At 32.5% G+C, this 21540-nt stretch overlaps 5 protein-coding genes across 9 annotated transcripts; 2 read left to right on the plus strand and 3 right to left on the minus strand.

Annotated features, from left to right (window-relative positions):
* The first annotated feature begins 528 nt into the window (after positions 1-528).
* LOC116340332 (ATP-dependent RNA helicase DDX42) lies at positions 529-3944 on the plus strand. Its single transcript, XM_031766779.1, has 9 exons — positions 529-1037; positions 1123-1210; positions 1280-1415; positions 1506-1554; positions 1634-1949; positions 2031-2319; positions 2399-2563; positions 2636-3543; positions 3645-3944. The coding sequence occupies exons 1-9, from the start codon at positions 724-726 to the stop codon at positions 3786-3788; spliced, it is 2409 nt and encodes an 802-aa protein (XP_031622639.1). The 5' UTR covers positions 529-723; the 3' UTR covers positions 3789-3944.
* On the minus strand, positions 3876-5862 carry LOC116340334 (methyltransferase-like protein 22). Of its 2 annotated transcripts, none has more exons than XM_031766782.1 (5): positions 5750-5862; positions 4962-5103; positions 4608-4886; positions 4317-4535; positions 3876-4252 (listed from the first exon to the last, which is right to left on the minus strand). In XM_031766782.1, the coding sequence occupies exons 1-5, from the start codon at positions 5792-5794 to the stop codon at positions 3954-3956; spliced, it is 984 nt and encodes a 327-aa protein (XP_031622642.1). In that variant the 5' UTR covers positions 5795-5862; the 3' UTR covers positions 3876-3953. The 2 variants fall into 2 exon arrangements, with proteins under 2 accessions (XP_031622642.1, XP_031622643.1); XM_031766783.1 differs by lacking the exon at positions 5750-5862 and adding an exon at positions 5232-5686.
* A 304-nt stretch (positions 5863-6166) lies between these two features.
* Positions 6167-12038, minus strand: LOC116340191 (pre-mRNA-splicing regulator female-lethal(2)D). 4 transcript variants are annotated; one of them, XM_031766508.1, is made up of 6 exons: positions 11818-12038; positions 10655-11036; positions 8310-8434; positions 7897-8230; positions 7624-7809; positions 6169-7544 (listed from the first exon to the last, which is right to left on the minus strand). In XM_031766508.1, exons 2-6 carry the CDS (start codon positions 10812-10814, stop codon positions 7144-7146), a joined length of 1206 nt encoding a protein of 401 aa, XP_031622368.1. In that variant the 5' UTR covers positions 10815-11036; positions 11818-12038; the 3' UTR covers positions 6169-7143. The 4 variants fall into 4 exon arrangements, with proteins under 4 accessions (XP_031622371.1, XP_031622370.1, XP_031622369.1 ...); XM_031766511.1 differs by lacking the exon at positions 10655-11036 and having other exon boundaries at positions 6167-7544; XM_031766510.1 differs by lacking the exons at positions 10655-11036; positions 11818-12038 and adding an exon at positions 9209-9413 and having other exon boundaries at positions 6167-7544.
* Positions 12039-12535: 497 nt separating this feature from the next.
* On the plus strand, positions 12536-16447 carry LOC116340314 (interaptin). Its single transcript, XM_031766750.1, has 6 exons — positions 12536-14054; positions 14149-14603; positions 14670-14902; positions 14986-15162; positions 15230-15385; positions 16031-16447. The coding sequence occupies exons 1-6, from the start codon at positions 12550-12552 to the stop codon at positions 16445-16447; spliced, it is 2943 nt and encodes a 980-aa protein (XP_031622610.1). The 5' UTR covers positions 12536-12549.
* A 281-nt stretch (positions 16448-16728) lies between these two features.
* LOC116340245 (frizzled-2-like) lies at positions 16729-18172 on the minus strand. Its single transcript, XM_031766625.1, has one exon. The coding sequence runs from the start codon at positions 18040-18042 to the stop codon at positions 16744-16746; it is 1299 nt and encodes a 432-aa protein (XP_031622485.1). The 5' UTR covers positions 18043-18172; the 3' UTR covers positions 16729-16743.
* Positions 18173-21540: the final 3368 nt, after the last annotated feature.

Below are 21540 nucleotides of genomic sequence, written 5' to 3' on the forward strand. Positions count from 1 at the left end.
TATCAGTCGAGACATACCAATTGCAGACATGTATTTTAGATGCTTTGCGTCTTATGACTTCTGCTTGACAAGCGTACATTTATCCGATCAAAGAGTTGCCATATGATACATTCATTTCCTCTTTTATTCAATCATTGACATTATATTTTTTTCTCAAATCAATACCATCAGCATTTATTATTCCGAATGAGCTGCATACTTAAAAATATAAAAATAAAATTATGATAAAATTGGGTCCAGAACCAGCAGAATCAAATGCAATGTTCATAGCGAATAGAATCATTCATAGTGGATGAAATCATAAGGTATCCTTTTAATAAATAAAAAACCTATTTCAGGGTAGACTAATTGATCCTATCAACCTATTTTCTTGCACAATACTCAAATGCCCGCTTTTTGGTATCGAGAAATTAAGCCAAACAATGCCATCTTGAGGTCTCCATTGTTTTGATTTGTTTGAATGTCAATAAAAATGCGATATTTCAGAAGTGGCGCGCTCTATCCTCAATTGTCATCTGTTCACTGTATACTTCAAGCATTTTTAACAAACACCAATTGTCAAAATCCAATCCAAAAGTGTTTATTATTTTAATAATAGAAATTACTACTAAATTAACTGAAAAACTTAAAATTCAAACTGAATAATCTGGTTTATTTTAAAGGAAAAAAATAACAAAGTGAAAATAGTTTGTTCAAAAAGAAAACGCATAGAAAACGGAAAATATGAGCTATCGTGGATATAGTGGTGGGCCAAAAAATTCGGCTTCATCATCGGGTTCATCACAAAATTCGAAAGGATATTCGATGAATGCGGTACCACCGCCAAGTTCTCTGTCCAATACGAGATTTGGAAAATTTCAGAAAGCAGGTAATCTAACCACATCGACAAATCAACAGGCATCATCAACAACTGGACCGGCGCCAAATGCGTTCAGCGGTTTGTCAAAACATGGATACAGCACAATCAATTCGATTGCTCAGTTTGCCAGTTCAACACAATATGCACTTGGAAAACGTAAATCCAAAACTGAGGACGAGTAAGCAACTCAATAATTCTATTTGTTGTTCAAACAAGAATATCACATGAAAATACATTTAATGTAAATTCGATTCCACCATAAGATATTTTGATGACGATGAAGAAGCAACACCTGATTTGGCATATATTCCAGCGCCGGGCAGTCCATCAACAGCCAGCAAACCATCACCAGTATTTATTATTTTCGTGTTATTGTGCCTGTTGGATTGATTTCAAATGGATATTTTATTGATTTTACAGAGTGATTCCGACGATGACGACGACGACGAGGATCCATTGGATGCGTATATGATGGGCATTGAAAAACATTTGGAAAAAGAGAAAACCAAATCAAATACTACTTCGCAAGCGGCCAGTGTACCCAAACCTATCAAGGGTAATCATTACTCACTTTTCCATCATAGATGAATTCCATTATCCAAAGGATTCTTTTTATTATTTTTCCATGATTTCCATTCTTCTTTAGGAACACGTGGAGATATTGACGACGAAGACGATGAAGAGAGCTATTACCGGTAATTGAATTGAACAATGTCTCTTTTTTTGCAAACATAAAATAATATACACTTAAATCTGAATATATGAATTCGATAGGTATATGGAAGAGAATCCGATGGCCGGTGTTGTTGATGATTCATCAGATGTAGAAATTGAATACGATGAAGATGGAAATCCAATAGCACCGCCAAGAAAACGTGAAATCGATCCATTGCCGCCAATAGACCATGATGACATTTCATATAAACCATTTGAAAAGAACTTTTACACACCGCACGACGATATAAACAATTTATCGCGTAGTCAACTAGATGAACTAAGACAACATTTGAAAATACGCGTTTCAGGACCATTACCACCGCGACCCGTTACATCATTTGCACACTTTGGATTTGATGACAGTCTTATAAAAGTATGTCGTTGTTTTCTAAAGACTTATCGTTTATTTTAATTTTGTGACAAATACTAATTCTTTTTTATTTACATTATATAGGTGATTCGAAAGTTAGAGTATACACAACCAACACCGATCCAATCACAAGCGGTGCCGGCAGCATTGAGTGGTCGTGACATCATTGCTATCGCTAAAACGGGAAGTGGTAAAACGGCAGCATTTGTATGGCCAATGTTGGTTCACATCATGGATCAAACGGAACTTCAACCTGGCGATGGGCCGATTGCCTTAATTCTGGCACCAACTCGAGAATTATCCCTTCAAATCTATAATGAAGCGAAAAAATTTGGCAAAGTGTACAACATAAATGTGGTGTGTTGTTATGGCGGTGGGTTAAAATTACAATTCCATTGCTATGCATTCTTTCGAGTATTTTTTCTCACTTTTCTTTTCTGATTCATCCACAGGTGGTAGCAAATGGGAACAGAGCAAAGCGCTTGAACAAGGTGGCGAAATTATTGTAGCAACACCCGGTCGTATGATTGATATGATTAAAATGAAGGCGACCAATTTACAACGTGTCACATATTTGGTGCTTGACGAAGCCGACAAGATGTTGAACATGGGCTTTGGTAATGCAATCTAAATGAATTCACTCATATTCTTAATATTGAATCATATATTTCGATTTTTCATCCATTTAGAGCCTCAAGTAAGATCCATTTGCAATCATGTGCGTCCAGATCGTCAGACGCTTCTCTTTAGTGCCACATTCAAAAAGCGTATTGAAAAATTGGCACGCGAAATACTTACGGATCCGGTGAAAATCGTTCAAGGTGATGTTGGTGAGGCAAATGAGGATGTGACACAAATAATGACCGTTTTTAAAAATCCAACACTAAAATGGAATTGGTTGCTTGGCAAACTGGTCGAATTTTTATCGCAGGGCAGTGTATTAATATTTGTTACAAAAAAAGCCGATGCCGAACAAGTGGCAAACAGTTTAAGTGTACAGGAATATGATTGCCTCTTATTGCACGGTGACATTGATCAATCGGAACGTAATAAAGTTATAACAAAATTCAAGAAACGTGAAGTTGATATACTTGTAGCAACTGATGTGGCTGCTCGTGGTTTGGATATTCCGCACATTCGAAATGTGGTGAACTATGATGTTGCACGTGATATTGATACTCATACGCATCGTGTCGGTCGAACGGGTCGAGCTGGAGAAAAAGGTTTTGCATATACATTGGTTACCGACAAAGACAAAGAATTTGCTGGTCATTTGGTGAGAAATCTCGAAGGTGCCAATCAAGAAGTACCCAATGATTTACTTGAATTGGCCATGCAAAGCTCCTGGTTCCGTAGCTCACGTTTCAAAAGTGGCAAAGCAAAATCACTCAATTACATTGGTTTGGGATACAAAGAAAGACCCGGATTGGGCGCTGGTTCGAACTCTGGCTCGAGTTCAAGTGCGAGCACAATGTCAAATGCACCAACCTATCAATCGCCACCTAAAAGCTCTTCAAACAATAAGTCTTCATCTGGACCGGCCACAAATCGCTTTGCCGCAATGAGAGAGGCGTTCCGAAGTCAATACAATTCACAGGTAATATATAAAAAAAATCCATTCTTTTGACAAATCTAATTGATTTGGATCAATCAAATTTATCATTTAATATAAAAAATGAAAATTATATCATTTAATAGTTCCGGGCCTCTTCTGATCGAACATGGCAAGAAACTGTTCCTGAAAAAGGTGTTTTCATTGCGCCCACTTTGCCTTCTCAAAGTAAACCTTCAGATGCTGACAGTTCAAGGTCCAAATCGACCAAAAAGAGCCGATGGGATTAAAACCACAATTCAACTTGGTTTAATTTTTAATTATAATATGTAAACTAATGTCGTGGTGACACTTTCTATCAATTAAAAATGCTTATATTGAGACAAAAATACGTGTCTGTATCAAATATTTAATGAAAATCTAGTATAAAAAAACGGTTCAAAATACATAAACGCTTACACATACAATTTCATTAGTATAAGGTCTTTGGAACGTTCATAATCAAAATACTGTGGGAAGTCGATCGATACAAATTCTATTTTCAAATGTGTTGTTTTACGTATTTGATTTTCGATACAATGCATGAAATATTCGTAGCACGGTGCCACAGTATCTAAATCTGCCAGTGTGAAAACATATCGCTTTTCAAGTGCGATGTACAATTCTTTATCTTTATTTTTATTGAGATCATTAACATCCAGTATGCGCTCGATTGTTTTAACAAAATAATCCGTTATGTCATTATCATAAATAACTGTAAGAATTTTAAAATTTATAATAATTGATAATTTTGTGAAAATGATTTTGATTTTTTTTACCGTCTGCCGCAATAATTATATTTGCCGATGATACAGCATTTTTAAGGTCATCTGGCCAAATGGTTTTCTTAAAATCCAATTCCATGATACGAAATATCGCTCTATTATTCATGACAGATTTGTTCAAATTGACATTCGATTTCAGCACTTCCAGAATTCCACCTGAATCGATGTCAGTGCAAATGACATCAGTCTTTGAAAATATCCCAGCAGCTATACCTATTAGTATGAAACAAACACCGTCGAATATACAAGTATTCGCAAGAGAACGTCTTTTTTACAGTCACTTACTCGATAGACCAACACCGGAACCAAGTTCGAGTATCCGTTTGTTTTCAAATCTCCAACAATTATGCAATAGAAAATCGGCCAAAAGCAATGCACCACGCCACACCTGCAAACCAACAAGTGATAAGTTGGTCGATTGTTGATGTTCAATTTGAATAACACCTCGACGTCTACGTTCAACAATTAAATCTCCATCGGCATCAATAATGGATGACTTTGATTTGGATTCAATCTCATCACAGTGATCAATCGGGTTGATAAATGAGAAACGAGATAATAAAGCTGAATAAACACACCACATATTAGATCATTTGAATTATTTGCATTGAGTTGATTCTTGTTGGAAATATTACTTACTGCCATTTTTAGTAGCTGAGCTATGGAAATTGGTTTCCTTATATATTTCAGACGAGACTTGAAGTTGACACTTGCTTTCACCCATTAATCTGGCTTTTTTCCTTTTCTTTTTCACAATTCTTCCGGACGCGTTTGATGAACTCTAGTAGTATGAAAGAATGACCAAATGACCATTAATGACCATTTTCAATGAGAAACGATATTTAATGTAAATTTGGACACATGTGCAGAAAATCGTAACAAATTATGAAGCACAATACATTAACTTACAAATTTGTAATTTTAAAATGCTAAAAAGTGGTTAACGGAAATATTTGTCGACTTTACAATGAATATACATATATTTGTAGAAAAACAAACAATTCACTGAATTCCTTGAACTAGATCGAGTTGTGTCGAGCTGTTGTGCACTGCAATCGCATCACTATATTCTGAGAATATTCTAACAAATTTTTTTGAATTTATACCGAATAATATGCCATTAGATTTGTGTGATGTACGTGCGTGAACGACGTGCACATTGACGATTGTATTATATTTGGTTTCACTTTCTCGCCGTCAAGTTAATTAAGCAAAATTTGCTTGTCACAGATGAAATTAGTTTAATTCAAATTCCGCTCAAATGAGAGGATAGTTGTATAGTTTTGGCAACGAAAAAGGCCAAATATCGAAGGCAACAATGCCACATATCAGGCATTGATATATAACTTTTAAATACATTTCATTTCAAAAACTATATAATCTCTATAATAATATACGTAGAAAAAAATGTTAAAAATAAAACGTACTTTTGTTTGCTTGTAACCATCTGTCGATCGTGCCGTTGTATCCATATCGTATTCGGGTGAATCGATGCGATATCGGTGTATTTGATGTATTATGTTTACATTGATTGAAATGCAATTTTGCACATGCATCTGTCAATCATAGGGCCAATTACATCACCGATTAAATAAAACAGAACATGTGATTCCATCTAGTGAAAAATAGTTGTTTGTATATTTGAACAGATACAATTAGGAAAGGAAACTGCCAGTCAGCACAACAAAATATCGTTGCAATCGCAGACGTTCTCATTTAAACATTCATTTCAATAAATTGATCGAAATAAAACCATTTGTAGATTTAATACTTTTTTTTATTGATTTTCATAAAAACTGATTGTTTAAATAAAACTTTTCCTTTATCGCAATTGTTTTTTTTTTACATTAAACTATGGCTTGAATTCATTTTGTATTAAATTTGATGTTTCTCATTTCATCTCTTGTAGATAGAATATCTTTTTCGTATATTTTTTCTTTCACTAAATATTTTCTAGTCTCAGATATCAATTAAAATCGAATATGAATTAAATATGAAGTTTATTGTTAAATTTTTAATTGCCAAATAAATGTTTAGTTTTATTGCTAGAGATGAACATTAATTTGATCGCGCAAGGTAAAAAAAATCACTCCTTGTTTATATTTTTCCACTTCCAAAAAAGTGAACCGCTATATAAGTGTATATATGCGTGTGTATGTGTGTGTGTGTTTTTTGTCCGTTATGAACAATAATGTGAAACGGTCATGAAGTCGATTCAATTGCTTTGTTTAAACTTCAGCGTATCCTTAAAATTTTTACTAAAAAATTAATTATATACAGAGTATTTTACTGATTTTTGTCTTGTTTCTATTTGTTTCATGTTTTTATTCTTGTATTTTTCTTCTTAATTAAAGCACTTTTTCTGTATTTTCGGTGCAAAAATTACAAAAAAGAAAAACAAAATATTTGCATTGATTGAGACATGCAAAATGTAAAAAAAAAGAAAAATCAACAAGGCGCGCATGAATTCAATCAAATGGTTAATATTAAACCTTGCGTTGACTGGAAGTAATTTGGAACTGATTTCTTACTAAAAACAATCAATAATCAAATGAAGATCAAATTCGGTGAGCTAAATGTTTCAACATATATCGCGCAATGCCAATTTATTTACTTCTTTTTTTTTCTCTTTCTTTTCGTATATTGCAAATGATTGTGAAAACGGTGTCAAACTTCATCTCATCTCTGCATGGCATAGAGTGTCTTGATTTTACTCACAAAAAATTTTTCTTTTTGATTTGTTCAAATTGGTGGTAATTCAATCAATTCAACAATCATTGGCTGGTAATAGTCCGAGAAATGGTTGGCTAATGAGCTCGGTTTAATGGGCATCAGTGGTTGTGTCAGCTACATTCGTGTCTATCGATAATGCAGATGAGCGACGCGTTTTTTTACTGCCACTATGTTCGATTGACGTTTTCATTGATACAGTTCGCTTTTGGCTGCTTCTTTTAATATCGGTTCCATTATTATTTTTACTATTCTTAGAATAAACTTCATTGTCATCACTTGATGAAGTCAACATATCGTCTTCTTCATCATCGTCCTCAGAAGTTTCGTTACTACTATTGTCGCCCGCACCATTACCATTTCCACTTTTAATGATTCTATTGTGTCGTAAACTTCGTTGTTCATTGGATAGTTGAATTCCATTTGAATAGTTCTCGCTATTGTCCAAATCATTGGTATTACTTCGTGCAATTTCTTCTTTACAGTCATGACCTGTATAACAGCATTAGCACATTAGACAGGAAATTATGAATTTTGACAATTTTTCAATTCAAATAAAATGTATACGTACCGTTATTACTACAGGCACAATTGTTGCCACTTGCGCTACCACCATTACCATTCTTAAGCAAAAAATTTTCACGCTCTAGACTGGTAATTGTTTCTTTGGCTAATTTTAATTCTTGCTGCAAGTATAATATTGTACTCTGCATGCCTTCTACGTCTTCGTCCAATTCTTGTAGAAAATCATCCAATTCTAAAATATATGTTTTAGTTTTGTTATTCATTTTTGTTTTGAGATTTGTGTAAATGAAGCAAAGGTGGGAATTCTACTATAATTTACCTGATTGTGACTTTTTAACTTCCTCGCTAAAGCTCTTTTGTAATGCCAAATCACCTTCTAACTTTGCAAGGCGTCCATTTGATGTCATTTTACCCAATTCTTCATTTTCTTGGTACAAAAGGCGACATTTCGCCATAAGTCTTTTGCCTGTATTTGAATCGGGTGTGAATTTCCATGCAGACAATTCATTTTGTGTGTCCTCAAGACGGGCTTTAGTTGCTTGTAGTTCGGATTTAAGTTTTTGAAATAAAATATTCACAGCTGGATCGAGTAAAACTGATCGTAGAGAGGCCATTGTTGGAGCTTGTGAAGCTTTTAATTCGGCATTTTGATTCTGAAATAATAAAGATAAATTGCTCAAACCATTGTTCAAATCAATTCTTACGATTTCAAGTGTTGTGCAACACACTTACAATGTATTCTTGCATTTCTTGCTCCTTAGCTGCCAGTCGTCGAATCAGCATTTTTTCACGTTTCAGTGCCTCAATGTTTTGCTGTTTGTACCTCAATTCGGATTCCTTAACATTTTGTAGTTCTTCTGTCAATCGATAATCACATTCAAAAAGAAAATGAAATTGTGAGAATGGCATTTCGCCTCATTGAAAATGTTAATAAAAATGAAGAGAAAATTGAAATTTTTGAATTGAAAGGATAATATAAATATATAAAAAATTTAGTTGAGAGAGACCATTTATAGATATTGACACTTTTAAGTAAGTATTAATATCTTCAAAGTGGTTTGATGTTGTCAAAGAAATGCGATCCACTTTTGTTTGATCAACAGCAAATGGTCCGGTGACATTTTTACTCGTACCGGTGGAAAATTCAGGAAATACATATTTTCTGTATTCATATTTAATGAGTATTTCAGATATTTATTTATTTTTTTGTTTTGTTTTGTTTTTATATTTGAACATTTAAGCATACCAAGAGCAGTGACAAAAACTGTTTGTGCGAAAATGCAGTTTAACAGATACGTTGTTTAGGATATTGTGACGCATGTGTGATTATGGTCGAAAAACCATTTATATAAACTTTCGCCTATTTTGCATCTGTATGGTCATAAACGATAACTTCGTAATTGCACAAATGCCCCCGCATCCAGTTTTTCATTTTATTTTATCTCTTGCACAGATTCTGGGGATGGCATGTTGTTGCATCGTTAACGCGTATAGAAATATGTGTGAGATTAATTTACAATTTCAAATACAAATTCGTACATAAACTACAAAATTGATTGTCGCAGATTGGCATTTATAGTTCGATTTGTTGTTTTTGTTGTTATAATTTTGTATCTTAATATAGCACTCACTTTAATTCTAAATTTATGCCTTTCGATTTTATTCAATCTGGAACAAAAATTAAAGTGTCTTGAGCACACAATATATTTTTAAAAAAACTCAACCAAATATTGTCGATGGCATGAAGGTAAGCGCATCAGCTTAATATCTGTGGTTATTTAGTCTAAGCGGATTGCACTCAGACAACGATAGACATGGTATTATTTTAGTTAATCAATTTTATAAGGTAAATTTTATGCGCGCACAACTCATTCATTTTCTAATATGTTTATATTGTTCGCATTTTTTTTTTTTTTTTAATAAACGAAAATCACATTTTTTTTCTCTTCTGTTTATCAAGCAAAGTCCTGACATATATAAATCACCTGATATTTATAATATCGAAATACACTTAACATATGAAATCAAAACTATTGCTAAAACTATTAAAATTCAATTAAAAAAACACATCACATGCTAAACAAAAATGTTCGTCACAACACAAATTTTGCTTGATTTTTCCATTTAATTTGATCATTTTTTATCATTTTTTTTTCTCATTAGCTCACTTTCTTCTTGCTAAGTGCATATTCCTTTTTGGCACGAATATCTTGTATATTCTTATTACACAACAACTGATGAAAATTGATGTGCCTATGGACAATTCAATTTTGTTGAAGATCAGAAATCGATGTGTGATATTTATTTCATTAATTCTGAAACAAACGAATCGAAGAATGTCGGAGTTAAATTACGGAAAAATTTCTTGGGTTGTTTTTTTTCTGTTTTGTTTTCTTTTGGACATATACAAACTTCAGCGCACGAACACACATAAAGTTTTCACAAATTTTTCACTCTAATCGATATCTCTTTTTAAATATGCTAATATTTTAAGAGACATTTCTCTTCTTGTACTATGAATGAAATAAATAAAATTGGCTTATTTTCACCCACAACCACGATCAATCCAAATGTTTTCTTTGCATTTTTCGTTTCGAATTTTACTCTCTCTTTCTTAATTTTTTTAAAATCATTTCTTCAGTTTAATGAAGAGCACATTTTCTTTGAGTCGTCACCTTTAACCGATTTGCATTTTTTTTTTCAAATACTCAATATTCGAATATATAGTCGAAGATAAAAAAAATCACTACGTCAGAAGAAATTCTGATAAGAGATTAATCGTGTTCATTCAACCTTAATAAAAAAAAACTAAATGCCGTATCTTATACAATTTTTTATCTAAAATATTTTTTTTTGGCATTAGTTATTGTTAAATTAATGAGGACGAACCACGCACACGCCAGTATCTCATTGTACAATAGTTATGTCGTTGAGTTTCTGATATTACTCCGTCTTAAATGTTTTTATTTTTTGTGTTTTTGGTTTTTAATTTTTCAAATTAAAACATATTCATGTGTTTTTCTTTAATCATTTATGTTTGTTTTTTGTTTTTGTATTGTTTTCTTTTCAAATAGTACCTTCCACAACTCGATACTGCTCAGATGGTTCTCCGATATTATTTTCATTTGACGGTGTTGTTGTCATTGGTGAAGGAAGAACTGTTGCGTCTGGTTGATGCTGCGATTGATGTGACTGTGGTTGAGCATTAACGCCCTCGTCAGTCAATATTGTGTTCATAATACGGCTTTGATCTACTGATTCGATGTATTCACATGCAATTTGTGTCAACGAATTTAAATTTCATTAAGAACTTTATGGATTTTCTCAAAAAAAAAACTGTCCAAATTACTCTCGTTCTGTCCCGAATTGTCTTGTGTTTTTTTCCCGAATTTATATCATTATCAATATAAATGTCAGATTTTGAGCAGCACATTCAACACTTAACATCCACTGTATGCTCTGTTTGGAAATATGAAGAAAATGAAAGCAACAACAACAATTATAAAAAAAAATCGTTCCACAACGTTTATTATTAAATCTAGTGAATGGTCAATTGGCTGCAATGAATTTACACTTTTCTTCTTTGGATTTTTAACGATTGTCATGCTTTTACAACATAAACAAATGAAGTGCAACAACAAACTATTCAATTTCAATCCAATCGATTCAATTTTAATTAAAACGTACATTTGCGAAACATTTATCCTTAAAATAGGTTAGATTTATCGATTGTCAACAAACAAATATCAACGAAACACTACTACAGTCAAAAATTGGTAATTTAAATAGAGTCATGTATGACAACGGGAAACAATTTTGAATTATTGTATATTTTTAAAATGAAAAATTCATTTTCCGATTAAATATTGAATTAATTTTATGTCAGCGAATCGATTAACGATTTATATTAAAATTGAGTATTGGATTTTGAGTGTCCTGTTTCAATTCATACGTATACTTAAACAACAAATACACATCGTCCATATTGCCATATGAATGTGTATGAATGTTTCGTGTGCTGAATGTTATGCACTATAATCTGTTCGATATCACACTCAAATGTAATCAATTTAACCAAAACGAAGTGTTTTTCGGTTAAAATCAACCAAATAATATCGATTATCGATGGCGGTAATATTGTATTTCGTATTTTATTTACTTTTTTAAATAATAAATATTGGCATTGTACAGCTTAAGCACGTACGCACACAAACACTAACTAAAAAAAAATTCACTTTACCTAAATTTTCACAGAAATTGTTGACTTTGATTTATCCACTTTATTTTCGATTGTCTTCTCTTAATTTATTGTCAACCGATAACGAATGCCATATAATTAACAATAGATTGTTTATCAACTGATGGCAAATACAAATTTCAATTGAATTCTCTTCTTTCTTGTGTGTGTCGATTTACAAAAATTTGCGTTTATGCTCCCGTTTGAATGTTTAGTCTTGAATATGGAGCCGATTGAGAGAAAAAACCAAAATGGCGACTGAGTATTCAAATCAACGACGTCTGCAAGCACGGCAAATTCAGAACTATGGCGATTTGAAATTTGATTACGTTATGAATGAGTTAGTTCTTTTGATCCATGGATTTATTGATTCTATTGTTTTTTTATTTAATCACAATAAGCAACACATTCCATGAAAATAGTATGCAGTAAAAACAGTGAATAAAGAATTTTTTTTTTAAAAGAAATCTGAAATGAAACACTTGTACAAAGCGCTTGAAGTAACGTTATTGTACAATAGATGGCGTACGCATTCATTTTGAATGAAGCGAATTTCTATGACATCAAATTTGAAAGACGTCAAATTCGAATTGTGTTCTATTCAAACATGATTTACGGTTAGCATGGAAACGATATCAAATGACAAACAAATTTCACAGTCTATGACCAAGATGCAAGACTTTTCTAGCCTTTGAATATCAATTCGTACAAATCGATTTTATCGAAGAAACAAAAATGGACTTTGATTTAGATGATCCATTAGGTGACTTATTAAGTGATGGAAGTAACGATAGTTTTTTTGGTACAACTAAAACAAAGACAGAAACTGTGAAACCCGCAAAACAAACGGGTGATACCAAGTCCAAGTCAAAAGTTGCAAATTTGTTTGGTTTTGATAGTGAACAGTCAACAAAACCCAATGAAAAATTAAATTTAGATTTAACCACCCCACCGAATAATGAACCGAAGAAAACTATTAATAAGGATGAAAGCACAATAGATTCACGTACAAATCGTCGACAAACACCCGAAAAAAATGTAAGCACAACAGCAATCGATACATCTAATAGTGTTGGTAATATTCAGAAAAAGACCATAAAGAAAGAAACACGATTCGATGATTCAGATGATTTTTTGGATGAGCTTGGATTTGATCCAAAGTACCCAAAAGGAACTGCCATTGGAAGTGCAAAAAAATCAAATATTCTTGATGACATCTTGAATTTTGGTAAAAACGAACCGGCACCGAAACCAGCTCCAATGCCAAAAACAACAGCACTAGGTGATTCAAGCGATAAAAGAAGTTCACGAACTATAGATAGCAATCCAAATACCAATCGATATTCACCATCATCACGGCGTCAATCAAGAAATCTTCCACGATCTGGCAGTTTGGAAGCTGATCCATTGGGACTATTTTCATCATCATCGACACAAGAAACAAAAAAAGATGAAAATGTACCGTCAACGAGATTAAAACCAACAAAAAAACCAACGGTTGACTGGCTTGGATTAGAGGCACAAACCGATGTAAAATCAGACGAAATCAATGTGGTTGCTACGGATACCCAAATAAAGAACGTTGAAACGTCAAAATCCCAAGAATCAATTACAAAAAATGCCACAAACCTTATCCCACCAAGTACTACTACCTCAATTACACCGGTCCAGTTACCGGTGAATGTTCCGACTGTTACTAATACAACAACAGCTGATAACATATCAGCCAGTCTAAATATGATAAATATGGCTTCATTGGAAAAAGAGACAGCATTAAATTCGTTGCAACAACAACAGACACAATTGCGGGTTGCAACTCAAATGAAGCAACAGGAAAATATACTGTATGATGTGCACATGAAACAAGAATTGTTATTAAAACAACAGGAGAAACAATTTAATGAATTACTTCGACGCCAAGTCGATCGACAAAGTCAACTTGAAACACAAATTCAGCGACAACAAGACCAAATTAATGCATACATAAATGTTTTGATGAATCAGCCTAGCATGGGTTTGATGGCGACTAAAACAATCCCAACAGAGACTGCGTCAGCAAATGATAAGGAACAAATGGTGTTTCAACAAAACGAAGAGGATGCATCACATCAAAATATTATTATCGAATTGGAAGCGCTTGTGAAACGTTTGGAGCTCGACAAACTTCGTCTTGAAGATACACTACAAAATATTCAAACATCGCATGAACAGGAATTGGAACTGCTGCACATAAGTCATAAGTATGTAAATAAAAATAATTAAGTATTTTTCAAATAAACGCCCCATCAGTCTGTTCAATAATTTGATAAATATTATTGATTCGTTTCTTTAAAGAAAGCAAATAATGTTATTGGAGGAGAGTCTAGGGAGCCTGGAAAAAAGGCTTCGCGAAGAAATAAAATCAACCGAAGCATATCATTTGAATAAAATTACCGCTCTGCAAACGGATATCGAGTCCCAGCGCCAGAAATACGAAGACAATATCGAAAAGTTGATTAACGATTATGAAAAACAAATCGAAAAAATTCGCCTAAACTACGAGCAAGATTTGGAAGTTTTAAAAAATGAGCAGCGATCGACAATAGAGAATATCCGTCAGGCCAAATTATATGAATTTGCAACACTTCAAGAGAGTGGCTCATATTTGAGCACACTTAAAAGTGCTTCCGATAATTTAGAGCATGCGACCGATAATTTACAATCGATGCGTGTAAATATTACTTCAACGATTGAGCGAATTCATTCAGAACGGGAAGTGCAATTGAATGCAAAGGAACAACGGTTAAACGGTAAAAAAAATTGTTCAAAAAATCTAAAATGTTTGGTAAATTTGATTTAAAATCATTTTCATACAGATCAACAAAAAAACATCGAAAAAACAATTGAAAAAACCGAAGAAGAGCGAACACGTTTAATTGAATTGGTTAAAAGTCTCGAAATAAAACTGAATTCGGTTGAACAGAGTTCAGCTGAAGAACAGTGGAATTTTCGACAAAAATCAGCCGCACTCGAAGCGGAACGTGTATCTTTCGAACGCGAAAAAAATTTTACACGCGAAAAACTCGGCGCAGAAGAAAAAAGAGTACAGGTTTGTGACTTTTTGTTTGTGAATTTTTCTTGAGTTTTTATGAATTAATTTCAAAATATAAATGGTTTCATTGTGACCATCAGGAAATGAAAGAAATGCAGTTTGCTGAAAATAAACGTTTAATGGAACTTCTTGATGCGGAGCGTGAACAAATTTTAATCGAAAAAGCCAAACTAGAAACTATGGAACGTCTTAAAGTACCAACAAACCCAACCGTAAAACGACAAAGTGAACTTGATGCTGCTATAAAAATTGCACAAGTATGTTTTACATGACATTGGAAAGCATTAAGAAAAATGTTTTATCCTTTATTGTTTTTTACCAAAGGATGCAGCAAAGAGTGCCGATGCTGAACGGGAAAAATTAATTGAGCAACAACGAAAGCACGAATTTAAAAAAAGAGAACTCTTAGAAAAGGAGAGGATGCTTCAGGCACAACAAAACGAAGTCGAAATACGAATAAACGAAGCAAAAGATCAAAAGGTAAATTTGTTCTGTGTGCGCAAATTGATTGATTTTATTGAATTATTCGTCGAAATTATACATTTAAATTTACCTGAAAAACGTTTTGCTCAATTAATGAATAATATATGATGAAATTCATTAAAATGCTGCCTGACCTTATTCAGATGACTGAAAATATCAAAATCTAATGTCGGCATAATTTCCAAGAAAATACGTTTTTAGTATTCGGCGAAAAATTCAAAAATTGCTTAAAATTACGATTGATAGTGTTTACCGAAACGTTTACGCTAATAAATGCCAATCAATGAATTCGACGAAACTTGATTATGACGATGCGAAAGAAGAGAGAGAGAGAAAAACATGTATAGATGTTGTTTTTACGCTTTGAGTGAGATTTACATCTCGCCGAATAAGCTGGGTCCAGTTGAAAAAAAGCAGTATGAATGTGAGAAATGCTCAAAAATGTTGATTATGTGTAAAATGGAGAAAGAGACACAAATACTTACCTCATAAATTTAAATATCTCTCAGTTTCTGAAATAGTTCACTGGTTGTCATGAAGTTTTTGAGGAAATATTTTTTTTTGGATTACTTTTAACTCAAATTTTGGAGTTTTTTTCTAATGTTTTTTAAATATTTGTATTTTTGATTTAAAAAAAAACAGCAAATTGCAGAGCATACGACGAAAACATGTCAAACGATTGAGAAAAAACTGTTGGCGAAACTGCAAAGTTTACAAGAAAATTACATGGAATTGACTGAACGAGAGACAAAACTGTCACAAACAAAAATGGAATTAGGAAAAGAACGCGTTGAATTGCAACAAATGAGACAACAGTTAAGACAATCAAAATGCAGCCTTTGTCGAATTGGCTATAAAAATGCGGAAATATCAGAATTGGATCCATTGAATGATATTAGTATACATAATAAGTCAATGCCTAAGTTTGATTTTCTTTCATCAAATTCATTCGAGGGCCTACAGCAACGTTTATCCAATGTTGACTCCATGATTGACGAAGTTATCAACGTTCCACAATCATCAATGTATAATCTTAATTCCAGTAATAGCCCATTTTGATTGGTTTACATGTGCTTCCAGTAATTCTCGAAGAAACAAGAACAAATGTTTAGTTAAATGAATGTTTTTATGATCTTTTTTTGTTATGTTTTATTTTTTTATTTTTCAAAGGAAGATATTCTTATTTAGTTTTACATTCAATTTTATATTAGTGTTTTCTGAAATGTTATATGCAAATTTTTTTTGTTTCATCTAACATCATTTGAATTTTGATTAATTTTTAAAATAAAATATAATAACTTAAAATTCCCACAATTAAATAAATTGAAATGGTTGCCATTATTAAAATAGATTTATCACTTACTATCATTATTAATAGTCGTATAAATGAGATCGTATGTGAAAGCATTTGGTTGAAAATGCTGGCATGAACTAAATGTTCTTTCAATCCAAATACCAAAACTGAATAAAATTCCAAATGAAAATGTCATAAGGTGTTTCATTAAAATTATCCAAAAAAGAGTCACATTTGTTTTCGATTGCTCATTATTGAACTCAAACAGTTGACATCCGATGAAAATCAGTGCAGGAACCATATAAAGCACGCTAATATTAAACCTTCGCATACTTGTTGTCTTACGTGTTCCATTTGCTTGTAGAATAAGTCCAGCTGATAACAGTGCAATTCCCAATAAAAAATACGTAAACGATGGTATTATAACAAATAACTTTTGATTTTCCATACTGAGAGTATCAACCGAACAGATGCCAGTGAATAGATCACTATCAATATTTTCGGAGAAAAAAACTAAAATTGTTTGAGCAATTGGTATGAGCCAGGCCAAATGAAAAAAATGTTGATACTTGTCAATAGATTGATCACTCCATTTAAAACCAGCTTCCAAGAGCCAAGTGAATGATAAAATAACCCACCAAATCCATGATGCCATTCCGAAACAATATATTACAATGAATGTAATATTGCACGGTAAATATCCACCAAAGAGAAACCCAACGGCAATCAGAAGCGAACAAATTTGTAGAAATATAATGGGTTTATCTCGTTGTTTGCTGGTAATAGTAGATGTTAATGTAGCTACGGTGCAAATAACACACACCATCGACCAAAGTTTAATCCAAATCAAAACAAAATATATCTTATCACTGACATGTACATGCTTGTTTGTTCGTGTCTCGTTGGTTAACCGTATTTCTTCCGAATTATCCGGATTCAAACAAATTTCCATCGTCTCGTCTGGAAATTGTTCACATTGCATTTCAGCAGGCCAGTCAGAGCCCAATCCCAAATCTATCCAGTCTGACACACATTCATCATATGTTCGTTGACAAAATGATCGGCATGGTTTCAACAGTTTTTCATAGTTCTCAATACAATTCGGCATATATACGGAGCACATGAACAATCTTATATGTTGTGAACATTTCGTGTCCATCAACATGTGATATTGTGAGTTTATTAGCTTATGATGAACGTCTCTTTGAGTTTGATGATTCATCACGTTCGGAAATGAGGTAAAGTTGTAACTAATATTTTCACAAATCCATGATGTGATTACTTCACATTTTTGTTCGTTGCTAGCGTACACACACATCAACGCAAAACTAATTTGCAATATTGTATAATAATTTATCATTGTGCAATTATAAATAATTAGATTATTATTAACGTTTCTTAAAAAAATCGTTCGATACACTTTAGAGAGTTGACTTATTTTACTGAATGATTCATATTTTTTTTTGTTTCAAACTCACATTAGTGATGTTTATGTGTGAACCACTGATTTAATACTGAAGTTGATTTAATGCGATGCATGATGTTTATATAGCCGCGTATCTGTAGTCCAAAACAGATCGTATGGATTTTACGATACATGTGACTGAATGACACTGCGCTGACACCAATGAAACCACATGAAAAATATTTTCCACTAATTTCTTTCCGAAAATGTGGAATGCAATGGATACGCACAGTTTCAACGAATTTTTGTTGCAATGTTTGCCATTTCACACAGGATCAAAGCATTTCCGATCTCAGTTTTTGCGAAATAAAATGAATTTCATGAAAATGTAAAAAAATTTACCATCTTGCAGAGCCGCTGAATATTCAATCAATAACATAACAACAACATAAACTGGCACATTCAACCTTCGTTCTTTGAATTCTACCATGAATGCTTGTTAGGTATGTAAAATTCCAAGAATGACCATTGATTATTCATGCTATAGAATAAAATACGAAAGAAATCGTTGAACCTTATAATTATCAAGTTGAAAGAATGAAACACTATGATTTGAGAGAACATTTACGGAACTCATTGATAAAAGTGTGGATGAATGAACGTATGAGGGGTTCATTCACGTTTAGAAGATCCAAGTTAACAATGATAATATATTTATGGATAGAAAATTAAACATTTATTGCATTGTATGTTTTGGAATAAGTTCATTATGTATTTTATCACAATTAAATGTTGTGTGCAATAGTTTAGTGGGGTTTTCAGCATGAATTATCCAGTTTAGTGTTTTTTCTGTTCATTGAATTGTGATTGATCGTGTCGAAATAATTTATCATTTCATTTAAAAATTTAGAATGAAATCAATTTGGGTTGATCCATAATCATCATAAATCGAAATGCTATTATTGCGTTGCCATTATTATCGACTTAATTCTTAAAAGTAGGTTGTGTTTGCCATATTCATAATTTTATCCGGGGTAGTGATTTTTTAAATTCAACATTTTATGTAACGTATCTTGGCTCTGGGGAAGACACACACGATTAAATCGTGATTCTACTATATAAACGCTAATACTAATCCATAATTTCATTGTCAAGCATAATGTCATACTGTGTCGTTATGTCATTAGTTGAAAACTTATTTATCAGCACTGGAGTATAACATTTTGTTACAGAACTTCTGTATTGACTACATAAATGGTGAATCCAACCTATTTTTGCTAATCCATGCAATGTTTTGCTAATCCAACTACTAAATTGTCAATTCCACTGCAATTTTACTAATGCTTCCGCCCATTAAAAGAGTCTTAAAACGTTTACATCTACACTTAGTAGATTACAATTTCATTTTTATAATTGATATTATGTACTACACCACTAATTAGTCTACTCTATGATTTAATTATTTCTTATGTTTGATATTAATTGCATCACATTTCATTATTTCATTTAAATCAAGTTGTTTTAGTGCGTACACACGCCATCTCTCAATTCAATTCATAATTAAATGTAAGCTTTTGAGTAACAAGCCGCGTTTGGCTTAAAATTAAACAATATTTCATTATCAAATACTATATATTTTGTTTAATTTAATTAGTATTAGGCTAAGAAAAATTATGTTGTAGTCGAAAAGACTACATGGCTGGGTATTCGATCGGGTAGTGTTTCTTTGCAAACGATATTGTAATAATTGTGATAAATTCAGTCTGTGGTCAGACGGTGAATAATAAATAATAATTAGAACAGGCCTTGTTTTAATCTTAAATCTTGCAACCTCTTCTGATTATATGCTTACGATGCCATTAAATTTATTTGATTATTTTTTATTTATAACCTCAGATCGATATTTGGATACTGTTTATATCATTTCGGATGGTTATTCTAATTTCGATCAGCAATATGAAATGCAACTTGAAGTCATAAGAGAAAATAGTATCACTATCATCAATTCATGGAATCGAACTTTCCAGAAATTGTTTGAATAAAAACAAAATTGAATAAACAAAAAACCCAAGAATTCCACAAAAAAAACGACGCCGCTGCAAATGTAAAAATTCTTACGTAAATGGAATTTATTTTTTAAAGAGAAAAAGGTTCAAAAAGTTCAACAACTCCAATCGTACAGGATGTACTTTCAGCAAGTTAATTAACATAATAATTTGATGTCTAAATGATCCCAAATGATCGGGAATTGATTGTTAATTAAACTTTGTTCAATGATTCATTTATATGTCGTCATACATCGGTGTCGATGATCGTGAAAAAGGCGCGCAAATAAAATTCGGCGTAGGTTAGATTTGTTCTGATGTCTAGTTTTTTTGTTACCACTTGAATTTACATATCTATATTTTAAAAAATACTATATATTTTCAATGTGGACATACGTCATTGAATGAGAAATATGAAACTTAATGAAACAGAAGAGTGATGCATACTTTTACTCCAAATGGTTGACATTAAATAAGACCAAATGTAAATCGTGTGATCGTGCTAATTATTGTGTTTATTTCATTCGGCAAATCAACTAAAAATATTTCGTGGAAGATTTTAACGGTTCAAAATGAGTACGCTGGGTGAGAAATTGGGATTTTTTTTTTTTGAATATGTGAATCAAGTTCTCGTTCAAGGTCCAAGATGAATTTCCCCCTGCATGCTAATCTATCCTAATTTTGATGTCGAAAAATCGATAGGTATATAAGCATGGTTGATGTGATAAATCAATGTCAGTCAATGCGTGTAAAACTCGGGACGCGTATCAAATTTTCAAATCAAAACAGAGAGGAAAAAAGAAGATAAATATGAATAAAACGAGTGTATTGTTTGTTGTCGTTTGTTTAATGTGCAATGCATATTTAGTGGCAGCAGCACCCAATCCGAATTTCGTTGGAATTGGATTTGGTGTTTCACCGATTGCTGCTGGTGTTGGATTCGGTTCATATGGTGGTTACTCATACGGTGGCTATCCTGGTTATGGCTACGGCGGATGGGGGCCCTATCGACGTAGATATCGTTATCCACATTTTTATCCACCAATTGCCGTACTTGCTGGCTGAAAATACTGTTACTGTGTTTTAGTTGTATATGATGTAATTCTAATTCGAATTTAACGTCAACACAATTCAACGGAAGGATTGTAGATCGTGCACGATACAAACCAAAATCAATTGCAAATATTCTTCAATGAAGATCAAAAAAGTAGAAGGAAAAGGTGAATTGTTGCGAATATCAGTAGAAAAAACGGCTTTATTTACATCATTAAAAGACAGAATGTGTACAGAATATTCTCATATTATTTTTTTTAATAAAAATCTTTTTTTTTTCTTGAAAATCGAACTAAAATCTGAATTACAATAAAAAACTTTCACATTTAGAATTAATCACAGTTGTTTACATCTG

Source organism: Contarinia nasturtii, unplaced genomic scaffold, assembly GCF_009176525.2.
Source record: "Contarinia nasturtii isolate CC-2019 unplaced genomic scaffold, AAFC_CNas_1.1 Cnas_scaffold_630, whole genome shotgun sequence".
Classification (NCBI taxonomy): domain Eukaryota; kingdom Metazoa; phylum Arthropoda; class Insecta; order Diptera; family Cecidomyiidae; genus Contarinia; species Contarinia nasturtii.